The sequence below is a fragment of the Rhinatrema bivittatum genome, chromosome 19, assembly GCF_901001135.1.
Source record: "Rhinatrema bivittatum chromosome 19, aRhiBiv1.1, whole genome shotgun sequence".
In the NCBI taxonomy this organism is placed as follows: domain Eukaryota; kingdom Metazoa; phylum Chordata; class Amphibia; order Gymnophiona; family Rhinatrematidae; genus Rhinatrema; species Rhinatrema bivittatum.
The window spans coordinates 18,442,268-18,457,102 of NC_042633.1; the positions used below are offsets into that span (position 1 = coordinate 18,442,268).

The 14,835-nt window shown below is 44.9% G+C and overlaps 1 protein-coding gene and 1 long non-coding RNA gene across 6 annotated transcripts in view; both read left to right on the plus strand.

The window, feature by feature from the left end:
* Positions 1–13,094, plus strand: part of LOC115080765 — a 133,636-nt gene extending 120,542 nt beyond the window's left edge. For all 5 annotated transcript variants that reach the window (XM_029585159.1, XM_029585160.1, XM_029585158.1 and 2 more), the window contains 4 exons: positions 1,450–1,542; positions 1,920–2,015; positions 9,055–9,302; positions 11,306–13,094. In XM_029585159.1, the coding sequence (XP_029441019.1) occupies positions 1,450–1,542; positions 1,920–2,015; positions 9,055–9,302; positions 11,306–12,638 (1,770 nt within the window). In that variant the 3' untranslated portion in view covers positions 12,639–13,094. The remainder of the gene's footprint in view (positions 1–1,449; positions 1,543–1,919; positions 2,016–9,054; positions 9,303–11,305) is intronic.
* On the plus strand, positions 6,402–7,228 carry LOC115080768. Its single transcript, XR_003853649.1, has 3 exons — positions 6,402–6,449; positions 6,548–6,670; positions 6,751–7,228. It is a non-coding gene; the product is annotated as an uncharacterized LOC115080768 (long non-coding RNA).
* Positions 13,095–14,835: the final 1,741 nt, after the last annotated feature.

Consider the following 14,835-nt stretch of genomic DNA (forward strand, 5'->3'; position numbering starts at 1 on the left):
CCCTGATCCCTCCAGTCCTAGAGGTGACAGGCTCTGTATCCCTGCACCCATCCCCTGATCCCTCCAGTCCTAGAGGTGACAGGCTCTGTATCCGTCCCCCGACCCTCCAGTCCTAGAGGTGACAGGCTCTGTATCCCTGCGCCCATCCCCTGATCCCTCCAGTCCTAGAGGTGACAGGCTCTGTATCCCTGCACCCATCCCCTGATCCCTCCAGTCCTAGAGGTGACAGGCTCTGTATCCCTGCACCCGTCCCCCGACCCTCCAGTCCTAGAGGTGACAGGCTCTGTATCCCTGCGCCCATCCCCTGATCCCTCCAGTCCTAGAGGTGACAGGCTCTGTATCCCTGCACCATCCCCTGATCCCTCCAGTCCTAGAGGTGACAGGCTCTGTATCCCTGCGCCCATCCCCTGATCCCTCCAGTCCTAGAGATGACAGGCTCTGTATCCCTGCACCCATCCCCTGACCCCTCCAGTCCTAGAGATGACAGGCTCTGTATCCCTGCACCCATCCCCTGACCCCTCCAGTCCTAGAGGTGAGAGGCTCTGTATCCCTGCGCCCATCCCCTTACCCCTCCAGTCCTAGAGGTGACAGGCTCTGTATCCCTGCGCCCATCCCCTGATCCCTCCAGTCCTAGAGATGACAGGCTCTGTATCCCTGCACCCATCCCCTGATCCCTCCAATCCTAGAGGTGACAGGCTCTGTATCTTTGCACCCGTCCCCTGATCCCTCCAGTCCTAGAGGTGACAGGCTCTGTATCCCTTCACCCATCCCCTGAGCCCTCCAGTCCTAGATGTGACAGGCTCTGTATCCCTGCGCCCGTCCCCTGATCCCTCCAGTACTAGAGATGACAGGCTCTGTATCCCTGCACCCATCCCCTGATCCCTCCAGTCCTAGAGGTGACAGGCTCTGTATCCCTGCACCCATCCCCTGATCCCTCCAGTCCTAGAGGTGACAGGTTCTGTATCCCTGCTCCCATCCCCTGATCCCTCCAGTTCTAGAGGTGACAGGCTCTGTATCCCTGCACCCATCCCCTGATCCCTCCAATCCTAGAGGTGACAGGCTCTGTATCTTTGCACCCGTCCCCTGATCCCTCCAGTCCTAGAGGTGACAGGCTCTGTATCCCTTCACCCATCCCCTGAGCCCTCCAGTCCTAGAGGTGACAGGCTCTGTATCCCTGCTCCCATCCCCTGAGCCCTCCAGTCCTAGCAATGACAGGCTCTGAATCCATGTGACTGTCTCTTGAGGCTTGCAGACCTAGAGAAGACAGAGTTTGTAGGCCTGTACCCATTCCTCGAATCATGTCATCTGAAGAATGACTGCTTGTGGGTTCTGGCCCAGAGAACTAGTGTATTAGCCTCATTAGAACTGTCTTTACTTCCTGACATACAGTACCCGTTTTGTTTACTAGCTTCTCTGGCTAGTGTTTATGTTTGACTCTGTGTTCTGCAGGCAGCGAGCGTGCCCATCAGTGTTACAAGTGCAGCCGAGAGTGCCTCTATGGCCATCGTGGATGCCCACATCTCTAAAGACCTGAAATCAGAGGTAAGTTCTTCCTGGTGGCTCTGTATGCGCAGGCAATACAGTAGGGATTCTCGTCCAGCCTGGATCCTAGGAATTCAAGGAGCAGCTGCCCTTCACTGGATTAGGAAGACATTCCCTAGTGAATTCTGTCCCTTCCCAGCACAGCAGTAATAATGTGCGCACATTCATGGGGTTTGCTTATTCCATGTTCAACAGAATTGATATGTGACCATAGCAAAAAGCTTGGTGTGTTTCTGAAGGACCTCCTGACCTCGGAAAGCTGTCTGAAGACAGGCTCGGGCCACAGAGGCGGAGGGCTGGCGGCACCTTTCGCGGACTGACTTGTTTCCCTGTCTTGGCTCTGTCCGTCACCCATCTGCTCTCCTGCTCGTTTTCAGATACTGGACAGCTGCACCGAGGGAAGCTTGCTGAGCACGGCACTGGGCCTTCCCTCCATTTCTTCATGGCAATCGACAGAATGCACGAAAGACCAGGTAGAGTTCCTCTATAGCAGCACCGCGGCTTGACAATGCTCCTCAGGCCTGCCCTACTGCACTCCCGGAAATCCCCACACACAAGCCCGGTCACTGAATTGGCCTGTCTCGCCGAGCAGGTCCATATTTTCCTGTGATAGAGTCTACCCAAGTCTAACTGGGTAATAAAAAGGTGGCTCTCTCTTCGCTATACTCTGAAATCTGTTCATGGTGTTAGGCAGTGCATCCCAGAGGCATTCATTTGAAAGTCTGAAATTGTCAATGCTATTTGGATCAGAAGGAGCTCAGGTGGTCATGTCCTGCCTTCAGGCAGGGTCTGCTGAACCTAACTTGCTCTTAAAGCTTCAGTGCTGGGGATTCCATTGGCATTGTGGCACTTGCCTTCCCTTGTGGTTAGAAATGCTTTCCAACGCCTCACTTCTGTCTCCTTTACTGTTTAAGCTAGCGACTTCTTATTCTTCCCCCGGTGGAGATGGAGAATAATGATCATGGCCCTCGTGGTAATCCCCACTCCCCATCATGTATCTGCAGACTGCGGCTACCCTCTCTCTCCTGGAGGTGTCCGTATTTGACTAGAGGCATGTGGAGCAGGTATCCTGTGCGCAAGGTGTGACCTATTGCCCCGACAGGGTCTTCTAAAACACACATTTATTTAAGAAAGACACAACTTAATATAAACCCACATATACAGTCATACATTTAAAATATCACAAACGTGAAAGTCATATAGGCAGGAAATATTCATAAACAAGATGTAAACATAAACAATATAACATTCAGATGAATCATCCCATATATTGTATTAAAGTGCTTCTAAGTGCAAGTTCTCGTAGCTTTCAGTTTCACAGCTCTCCTCCGTTAAATTCTCATGGCTTTGAGCTTCACAGTCCTCCTTCATTGATCACTGCCATAATGAAATTCACTCGAATACCACCCATCACTACTCCCGACGAAGATCTCCGTTTCACCTGACAAGCAGGCTTCCTCAGGGGAAACGTCTAATATCATTGCAACAATCAAACAACACCATTTAACTCATCCCACATAAAACAAATAACACCATATCGCTTTAACTATAAATCCTTACCATGCGAGTCCAACCAAGGGACACACAAAAATTGTATATCCAAGTCACGAATTTTTTCAAAAATCTTTAATTCACTTGAACTTCATCAAAACTTCATATCCATTCTTCAATATGGTCACAACACTGCAAACCACAAGCATTATTTTAAATCGTGAAAATTTATCAAAATTTAAAGAAATGAGAGACAGCATACAACCTGAACAAACACTACCACCACATACCTTCAAAACGTATACCCCGTGGGTTACGTCTTAATAAGGAACCTTCTATGTTTAATGAAGATGAAGCATTTATTTTAAAATGGAATTCCATTTTAAATAAGTGCTCGCATGATTTGATGCTCTTACTTGTGGAAACCACCAAAACTAAAATTGAGTTACTTAAGATTGAAATTGATGATGAACTGACCAAAGTGTTTGAATGTTGTCCCAAAGATACAGTGGAAAATCAGTTGGGGGATTTACAGGTCCAATTAGACAATTTGAGGAAAGAGATTAAATTATTTAAGATCAATAAATTTAGACGTGATGAAAGGGATTACACGGGTGGCTATGTCTACCCGTGGATGAATGTGAATAGAAAGAAGGGTTTTAAGAAACGAGGTGATTTTTCATCCTCTGATGATTCAGGGGATGATAGTGGTCAAAACACAGCGAAAAACAAATTAGATTCTCGGCATGTTCATTTTAAGGACATTGCTTCTGAAAATAGAGATGAACATTCTTCCTCGTCTTTTTTAGGCGTTCGGTCCCAAGGCAACAAAAATTCAAAAACGTTTCGTACACAAAAAAGCACAAGGACGCAGACGAATTACAATCTCCGCCATTGAGCTTAAAATTAGATGGGGTTACGAGGGATATTGTTGTGAATCACAACTATGGTTGTGAGGCCGTTGTGAATTTATCTTCGAAACAACTTTCGACCTCTATGATTAATGTATTGGATAAAGGGTTTTCTTTCGCACCGTTTTCTAGATATGATCCCTTTCAAACTCGTGTTGAACTTCAAAAATTTTTTCGTAGACTCCATATCAGAGAGTTTTTTGGACCAAGTGATTATACCCCTGATAAAAATGTTTTGTTTAAACCTTCAGGATGGTCTCCACCAACACCCCCTAGTACTTTGATTCAGGCTTTTGAAACTTTGGTTATGACTGATTTGGATAATTTGGATAAAACTAGGGAAATTCCAGAATACAACTTGTCTAAAAATGAATGGTTAGCCTTGAAGGAATTACAGAATGATAGTTCCATTAAAATTGTTTCAGCAGATAAGGGAGGAGGAATTGTGGTGCTAGATGAAGTGAATTATGATATTGAGGTGCTTAGACAGTTAGAAGACACTGAATATTATACAGCTTTAGATACTGACCCTACTCGTGATATTCATATGCGGATTAATAACATTTTACAGGCAGCATTTAAGGATAAGATTATTTCTGGCAAAGAGTTTAACTATCTTACAGTAGTTTGTCCATGTATTCCACATTTTTTTATCTTGCCAAAAATTCATAAGTCCCTTGAGTCTCCCCCCGGTCGGCCTATAGTGTCTGGCATAGGTTCAATTTTTGAGCCACTGTCAAAATATTTAGATAAGATCTTACAACCTCTAGCACTCCTTATTCCTTCTTATATAAAGGATTCCATTCATTTTCTTAACCAATTAAAGTTATTGCCTAAGGTTGAATCAGATTGGCTTTTGGTTACAGCAGATATCACTGCCCTTTATACTAACGTTCCACAGCCTGCTGCCCCTGACATTATTAAAGACCTACTTGGGTCTATGGACTTTTCGGAGAAAAAATTACAATTTTTGTTGACTATAGCAGAGATTACTTTATTCAATAGTTATTTTTCATATAAGTCTCGATTTTTTCTGCAAATCAAAGGAATCCCTATGGGTTCACCGATTGCGCCGACCTTAGCATGTCTTTATGTGGCAGCATTCGAACAACGAGTAGTTTATTCTTCCAACTGGTACACACAGGTTCTTTGGTGGGGGAGATATATAGATGACGTTTTTATGGTTTGGAGAGGGGAAGTTGAGGATCTGAAAAAATTTTTTCATGTTATTAATTGTGGTGATCCGAATTTGAAATTCTCAGTAACTATGGACAAAAATGTTGTTTCTTTTTTAGACATGAAGGTATTTTTACAGGACTTTCAGATAATGACCACTGTATACAGGAAACCCACGGATAAAAACACACTTTTGCATTCTCGTAGCTTTCATCCGCTGCAATTGAAGAATAATATACCAGTGGGACAGTTCCTTAGATACAGGCGTTTATGTACCTCCACCGATGAATTTAAAATACAATCTGAAAAATTGAATACCAGATTTAAGAACCGTGGTTACTCAAATTCTGTTTTAAAAAGGGCATACAAACGTGCCTTGTTTTCCAACAGGGACAATTTGTTGATTAATTCGCAGAAGGAGCCTCTTTCTCGATTAGTTTGTACTATTCCTTATTCTACTAAGGCTGCTCAAATTAAGGACATTGTTAAGAAATATTGGCATGTATTATCTCCATTGAATATTTTTGTTGATGAACCTATTTTCTCTTTGAAAAAACGGAAAAACTTATGGGACAATTTAAAGCTTGGTGGGAGTTTGGATAGTGGAGTAGATTCTGAATGGGGTCAATTTGCGTGTGGATCTTGTTCTGTTTGTGAGCATGTGTTACCATTGAAAGTGTTTTATCATTCGAATTTGAGTCAACCCTATGTGATCCCTGAAAGGTTTACTTGCACCTCCAATGGTGTGATTTATGCAATCATCTGCCCATGTCAGCTCATTTATATTGGGCAAACTACCAGAGCTATTAAATTACGTATCGGGGAACATAGAAGTAGGATTAGGTTAGGTGTTGAAAATGCTCCATTAGTCAAGCACTGGAGTGATAATAGTCACTCAATAGAAGAATTAAAATTCTTCATTATTAAAAAGATCAAACTTCAGTTTGGGGGTGATTTATCAGCAATTTTAAGACGGGTTGAACAACGTTATATTTTTAATTGGGATACTGTGAGTCCACATGGACTCAACGGCCCAATTGAATGGGGAGCTTTCATTAAATGAGTAAAGGGATGGAAGTTTATTTTTCGTTGGAGTTCATTGGTGATCTATTTGGAGTGCTCCGATGCAGATTTGTTGCGTCGGGTTGATTGTGTGGTTCCCTCTAGTATTGGTAGTATCGGATTAGGGTTGATGAGTGAATTAATTAGAGTTCTTTAATTGGTAGTTCAGGTGGCAGAGGACTATATATAGAGTAGGCAAATCACTAGGCGTGTAGAATGGAGATCCTTGCAGAAAGGAAGTGATGATGTCACTTCCACTTTTTGAAGGTATGTGGTGGTAGTGTTTGTTCAGGTTGTATGCTGTCTCTCATTTCTTTAAATTTTGATAAATTTTCACGATTTAAAATAATGCTTGTGGTTTGCAGTGTTGTGACCATATTGAAGAATGGATATGAAGTTTTGATGAAGTTCAAGTGAATTAAAGATTTTTGAAAAAATTCGTGACTTGGATATACAATTTTTGTGTGTCCCTTGGTTGGACTCGCATGGTAAGGATTTATAGTTAAAGCGATATGGTGTTATTTGTTTTATGTGGGATGAGTTAAATGGTGTTGTTTGATTGTTGCAGTGATATTAGACGTTTCCCCTGAGGAAGCCTGCTTGTCAGGTGAAACGGAGATCTTCGTCGGGAGTAGTGATGGGTGGTATTCGAGTGAATTTCATTATGGCAGTGATCAATGAAGGAGGACTGTGAAGCTCAAAGCCATGAGAATTTAACGGAGGAGAGCTGTGAAACTGAAAGCTACGAGAACTTGCACTTAGAAGCACTTTAATACAATATATGGGATGATTCATCTGAATGTTATATTGTTTATGTTTACATCTTGTTTATGAATATTTCCTGCCTATATGACTTTCACGTTTGTGATATTTTAAATGTATGACTGTATATGTGGGTTTATATTAAGTTGTGTCTTTCTTAAATAAATGTGTGTTTTAAATGATACATGTTATATGATATAAGGTTCTCCTTATTTGGGTAATTGTGTATATTGGGGAACCAATATTTGATTATTTTCCCTCAGTTATTGTATACCGACAGGGTCTTCAGCACAGGCATCCGAATAGGGTTGGCCACGGTCCCATCAAGATCGCCTACCACCGGTCTGCCGAGGAGCTTCAGTCTCTTGACCGGTCCCCAAAACAGCTAATGCTGGCATGGCACGGCTCTTTGTGAATTGGAGCCGCAGGGGTGCTTTCACTCTCACTCTCATCTGTTTCCTTATTTATTTAAATGTATATTCATGTATTAAAGATTTGCCTGGCTAATTTTAGCTGGACTCATAAATCCTTACATGGGGGTAATAGCAATATTACATATTACATTTTACACCAAATTATAAATACATTAATCCATTCAAACATGAATATAATAATTACATTTTATTATATTTATTATTACAAATTAGAATAGTCTTAATTTGTTTATCTCCATATATCATAAAATCAGTGTTTTCATAATAGCTGTTTGTAAATCAATAACCCACATTTACCCATCATTCATACACACTCATTCATTCAATAAGCCCATATTAAAATCACGTAAGTATTCCCCATAATACACAATACTATATCCCCCATATCTAAATCCCACCAATCATCCAAACCCCCACTGTATGCCAAAACCCCAACAAGGTCCCTCCCTTGTTTCACCCTCCACGGGCTTCCTCAGGGGCTGTCTTAAAAGGCTCTTGCACCAACACTGATCTAATGGCGTTGACTGACATTCACACCAACGCCTGCTTGTTCCAGATTATGTGTTGTTCAAACATCCTTCTCAGAGATTCTATAGCAAAATATTACATAAAAAATAAAACATCAAAAAGTCATCAAACAACCTATCAACAAGCCATAAATACCAAAACACTACCAATACACCAGTGAGCGCAACCTATAATACACACTTCACACGAGCCAATACATTCTTCAAACCGAGCTCCATCCGTCACATCCTTTATCTGTAAATACAAACAACACTTAATATACCAATATCCCTTTACTCAGTCAACGCCATTAGATCAGTGCTGGTGCAAGAGCCTTTTAAGACAGCCCCTGAGGAAGCCCATTGAGGGTGAAACGAGGGAGGGACCTTGTTGGGGTTTTGGCATACAGTGGGGGTTTGGATAATTGGTGGGATTTAGGTATGGGGGATATAGTATTGTGTATTTTGGGGAATACTTATGTGATTTTAATATGGGCTTGTTGAATTGAATGAGTGTGTATGAATGATGGGTAAATGTGGGTTATCGATTTACAAAAAGCTATTATGAAAAGTGATTTTCTGATATATGGAGATGATTTTATGTATGTGTATGCATACTTGAAGACTATACTAATTTGTAATAATAAATATAATAAAATGTAATTATTATATGCATGTTTGAATGGATTAATGTATTTATAATTTGATGTAATATTGCTATTACCCCCCCCTGTAAGGATTTCTGAGTTATTACTCGTGGTGGGGGTTGTAATATAGACTCTCTGTTGTATGTAACTTTAGCCGGAGAAATCTCTGGGGTTAACGTTATGCTTCTGCCGTAAGGGAAAAGCACACACAGTGAGGAAGAACTGGAGCCCTGGCTACCCTTTAGCCAGACACTCCGCGCTCTTCGGCTGGAGTTTCGCCAGGTCCGTTTGCTTAGCAAGCTTAACTTTATCTGGGGGCATTCAGCCGCATTTTTGCCCGGATAAATGCTGCCGAATAATCCGGGTGAAATCAACCCGATAAAGACACCCCGTTAGGTCTCCAGATTTCCTCACTGAGCTTTTGAGCGTGCCACCCTCCTGTATTATCAGCCAGCGGAAGCTTTATTTGTGTTAGAAACATTGCAAGTAAGGTGTGCGCATTTCTTCCTCTGCTTTTCCCCAGTTGGGAGACAAGCCTGCGGACCTAAAGGGGAGGGAGTTTTTCAGCTGGATGGCTTTCCGCCACTTTTTTGACCTCTGGTGCCAGGAGAACAAGGTCCTCTATAAAATGAAGAGCTGCACCCCCCTGGACAAGGTCAAGATCTCCCGGTCCCCCAGTGCCGAGCTGGTGGCCACCCTGAAGTACGGCTTTGTGCGCCTGGTCTGCAAGCATGCCTTTGCCATGCAGACCTCGCTAAGGAAATCCCCCTGGTATGTTCTGAGCTGCCGACAGGGGGGAACCGTTGGCGGTCTCTTCGTGGCTTGAGAACTGTTCTTGCCAGGCCCTTGGCTGACTATGGGAGCTGAGCTTCAGAAGAGCCCTGGAGGTGTGCTCTTCTGATTGAGTTGTGGGCTGCGGGGAGAGGAGCAGCAGGGAACGCAGTTCTGGCACCTCTTTGCAGAGGCCAGAGCATCAGGGGGGGGGGTGTTCTTCTCCAGCCCCTCCCCTACGGGGCAGCCTGCGGGGGATAGAAGGGGAGGGCGGGACGAGGACTTCCACTGGGTTCCCTAATCCACCTCCTCCCCTCCCCGATTTACACTCCTCCTGTCTTGCAGGGGAAGGGGCGATACTGAAGCAAGCTCCGCAGAGCAAAGAACTGACACAAAGCGAGATTTGAATTAGTACAGGTTTGAAAGTTGTGGGCAGTAATGGCCATTGTCAAAGCTTTAGCTGTGGCCTTGATGGAATGGCACTGCTGCTCTCAACTTTCAGCCTTGTGCTGATTCAACCCCCCCCACTTTTGCGTCCCTTACCAAGGGCTTAATTTCTGGTAGAACAGCCCTTTTTTCTGGGACCTGAGAAAGCGGAGCAGAGGCCAGCAGTGTAAATCAGGTCTGGCTCCCCTACAGAACCAGACCCAGAGCCAGGTGCATGGATCATTTTTGCCCCCCAGCCCTTGGAGGAAGCAGAGAAGAACAGAGAGTTGTTGGAGACAAGGGGGCTTTGATTTTTGTGCACATTCCCAGCACAGTTTAGGAGGCTGTGAGGGACAACAGCTAAGGTGATAAGACACAGGGTGAATGCCTGTCAACCCTACTGTTTCTGCCCCTCCTGGAAGTGTTGGCTTCCGGTTTATCGCGCCGTCACCCCAGGCCCTGCCACCTCTGCTACAGGTGACAGCACTGGTGAGGGTGAAAGGCCAAGAGAGTGAATGAGGAGACTGGGGATGGAGTGATGGGATGGGATGTGGGAGGCCAAAGAGGGAGTGAAGAGATCGGCGAGGCTGGAGGTCGTGTGAGGGAATGAGAGGAAAAAGTGAGTGAATCAAAGGCGCTGTGGGATGGGAGGGAGGGATCGAAGGGACTATGAGATGTGAGTGAGACGGATCAGCCTGTGACTGTAGTGATCGGAGGGCGAGGAGAAAGAGTGAAGGAGGGGGGAAGATTGGGATTGGGTGTGGGGTGAGAGGAGGGAAAAAGAAGAAAGTGAGCGAGGAGAGCATGTGGGGTGGCCCCTTTCCTTCCACTCCCCAAGGCCCCATATCCCTGTCCAAGGAGACTGAGCACCGTGGACAGGGCACAGCAGTCTGCTCCAGCCCCCAAAGCTGAGATGAACCAACTGGTTTTCTCTTGAAGAGGAGGCCTTGCACGTTCCTGGCCAAGGAGGAGAGTTGCTGGAGAGAGTGATTTTCCGGGGAGAGGAAGGTCTCGAGGACCACCAGGGATAGGGGTTTAGTATGGGATAAATACAGGGGATCTCTAAGTGATGGGAATTATAATGCTAAATTAATTGGATGGATGGGCAGACTGGATGAACCATACGATCTTTTTTGCCATCAGGTTTCTAAGACATAGGGACTTGTGGGGGGTGGGGGGGGAGTTACATTTTAAGCAGGCAAATTGATGTCAGGACACAGTTTACCTGGGTACGGGGGTGTTCCCGGGGTGTGGGTGTGGTTTTGCTTTGTTTGGCCAGCACTAATATTAAGTGCTGGTCAAACGGTTACCTGGGTAACTCTGTCCAGATAAATAGCTTTCCCTGTATGTACCCGGTAGTATAGGAACAAAAATTAGCAGATGATAACCAATTTTCATATCCACAAATAATCTGGACAGCTTTGTACAGGTAACTTTAGACCAGATATTCAATAACATCCATCTTACTTTATCTGGCAAGCATGGGCTGAGTTTGGACCTCCAAGTATCCCCTCTTATTTACAAGTGTTGACCAATTTATTTAAGTAACATAACTTCAGTATCCTCTTCAATTCCAGGGAGACTCCACCCTGCCCTGCCAACATCATCCTTCGAGCTGGACCTTGTGGTGACCGTCTATTGATCACAGAGGCTGAGCTGGAACACAACCACCAGCTCAGTGATAAAGAGTTCACCAGCTGCTTCCCGAAGTTCAGGCTGAAGTCCAAGCAACATCTTCTTGCGGAGATGACCAACAGTGTCTCCAAGCAGTTCCTGATGGCCCAGGATCTCCAAAAGCTGGTGGAGCGCAGTTCTGGTGAAGAACCAGTCCTGCAAGACCTCCTAAAGGAGCTGACAGCTTTATTCGCCATGGACTCCAGAGCCAAAGTGAAGCTGATCTTCTGCCCTGACAGTGTGGCAGTGGATGGAGTATTCCTCATGACATCACGAATGAGGTGCTTGTTCCAGCGCTTCCCTGCTGTCCTGTACCTGCACCGATCCATGTCAGTGAATGAAGACTTCAAGCTGTATACAGTGCTTTGCGAGGGTGAAGATAGCAGGGCCCAGGAGTGTGCCTACTTTATAGCCCGGATAGACAGCCAGACACCTGTCCGGTTTATGGTGGTGTCCCTCATGCAGTGTGTGCCTGATACCGTCAAACCTCAAATACAGAGCATCTTACTCGACACAGACTTCAAGGAGTTGAATCTGATCAGAACCCTTCTCCCAAAAAGAATAGTAGTAATGAGTCAGATCTATGCTCTGGAGACTTTGTACAGTAGAGTGGCCCAAGAAGACCCCAGTGTCCAGGAGACTATGAGGAACATCATCCATAACCTGGCCTATGCCCGCGCCCCTGATGTCTATCAACGCAATCTGCGGGAGCTGGAAGCTGTGTCACTGGTGGATTTTCTCCAGTACTTCTTGGAGAACTGGCATTATCGCAAGGAGCTATGGGTAGCATGCTGGGGCCTTCCACAACCTGAGAGATCCAGGTTCTCCAACCACATGAGGTCCCACCAAGAGAAGCTTGCACCAGTCCTCAGCCCATCTACGACATTGGCTGCATGTGTTGGTGGACTAGTGCGCCTCCAAACCCTAAAGATGCTGACAGCAACATTGGAAGAGGAAAAAATCTCCAGCCTCTACCAGTCTGTCTGCTCATCAGCTAGCCTAAAACTTGTACAAGAGGAGATCAGTCTCACTAAGCAGGGAAGCTATGAGATCAGAGAACAGGAGAGAGGCTTTGTCCTCAATGACAGCATCTCAGATTTCTTCATCAACCGAACCATAAGCAAATGCAGTTGTTCCATCTACACCTCCAGCCTCCTGCCCTGCCGGCACCTCTTTGCCACCCGCCTCTGGGCTGGTGAGGCCATCTTTGACCTCAAACTTATGCAAGGGCAGTAGCTAAGAGGCAAGTTGAGTCCTTCCTTACAGTTGTGTTGTCTCCACCTTCAGAAAAGTTGGGACATGGCCTTGACTCTCCATGTAGAAGCGCTTTGCAAAATGGAAGCTAGGCCCATCAGGTATGCAGAGCCGCCATAAATGGCTTGTCTCAGAGCAAGGTAGCACCTTTATTTTCTCAAAGAGATGAAGGTCTGCTGTAAGTTGTGAAATGATTGAGCCAGAGTGACTTGGACTTTCTGTTCGCAGTTAAAAGGACCCTGTCCATTGGGTGGCCCTTGCAGTCGGCAGGGTATGGGAGGTTTGATAGGACACGTGGATCATGGTATAGAAAAGGACCAAGAAATGCTAGACTTGTAGCCATTTGTAGCAAAAGGTCTAGTTGTAGGGTGGCTGGATTCTTTGTTGCACATCCATATTTGGAAGCCTTTGATAAAAATGAAGAGCATATAATACCTAGAAATGGTGTGTATAAATATTATTTAGTTCTCCTTTTCTCTATGCTCCCTTCACTCATGGTTGAACAAGAGGACTTAAACAAGTGGGAGTCTTGAGTTGGCCTTTCCCTGACAAGGGAGACTAGTACTTTCCTTGGGATCATCCAGTTTGTTGTACCAGCAGCCCATGAGGCCATATGCCCTACTCCTACCATGAGTCATGGGAGCATGCTGACATAGCTTGCTCTGCTAGGGCTGCCACAAAATGGCCACTTCCAACAGGTCTAACCAACCAGTTGAGGGTTCTCTGGAGATTAAACTTTCCTGGCCAGCAACAGGGATAGCATCACTGAGCTGGATAATAGGGCATCAGTAATTTGGGATATGTTTACTGTATAGTGTTGATTGTATTGGAAGCACTGGGGAAAGGACCCGAGTGGAGCTGAAGGGGACATAACAGTAAAGGGGTGTTTCTACTGGAACAGTGTTAGATTTTGCAAACAAATTGTTTAAATCAAGCTGTGGGCCTGAATCAAACTGTTTTCGGTGGGGGGCAGCAATATGACTAGAGTCTGCCAAGCCATGCCCATCTGTGAAATATGTGAAAACCATCTGTGCATGCAGAGGAAGAACCTGAGTATAATCCATATGTGCTCAGAAGGGATTCATTACCGTTGTTCTAACGCAATAGTGCGCAAAGAGCGAGTCTGATCCTCAAGGGCTGCAAACTGGTTTGGGATAGATTTGTATGCATTGATTCAACTGTATGCAAATATCTCCCTCTTAGGAAAACCTTTCAAAACTGCTGAGGTATAATTTGATGGACATACATGCCTTTGCCTCCTGGGCAGGTGTCTGTGTGTATGGGTTGTGGGTTGAGGTTGCATGCATGCAGGGCGTGTGTTTGGGAGGTTTGAGAGCGTGGGTGTCGGGAACGGACTGGATGGGGGCATGGGCTTTGTGTGCAAGTATGTGAATGGATGGGACGTGAGCTCTCTGTGGGAGTAGTCCATGGGGGAACCTAGTTGTTGGTGCTAACATTTAAAAAGGAGATAGAGCAGCTTTTAAAATAGACTATGACGGAAGGCCAATAATTGCTCAGAAGCACGTAGTTTGGATGGCTATACCTTCCAAAGATACTTGCTAAACGGAGATGTTAGAATATCCCAGTAGGGCAGTTGTGATTAAGGGTAGCTTATATGTATGTGACTCTAGGCTTCCTGTATCTTCTACTAATAAGAAGCTTGCAAATACAAATTGAAATTAAAATACAAATACAAAAATATCTGTACAAATGTCAGAAGTCTGAACAGTAAGATTGGAGTGTTTAGAGTATATGGCATTATATGAGGATATAGACAATGCAGTGGTAGTGAAAGTGTAGTGACTTATTTGAGTTTGCCCCCTTAAAGGTGCAGGGGTTTGTGGGCTGGCAGCAATACCTCCTGTCTGTGGCGGTCATAAAAAGCAAACAATGTTAGGAATTATTAAGAAAGCAATGGAGAATAAAACAGAGAATGTCAAGGGGATGGATTAAAGGGGATGGAACGGCTCTCCTATGAGGAAATACTAAAGAGGTTAGAGCTGTTCAGCTTGGTCTATAAAATCATTGGAGGACTAGAACAGAAATAGAAAGACTAGGGGACACTCCATGAAGTTAATAAGTAGCATATGCTAAACAAGTGAATGATGACATTGACTTAATTGGCATCTCAGAGACATGGTGGAAGGAGGATAACCAATGGGACAGTGCTATATCAGGG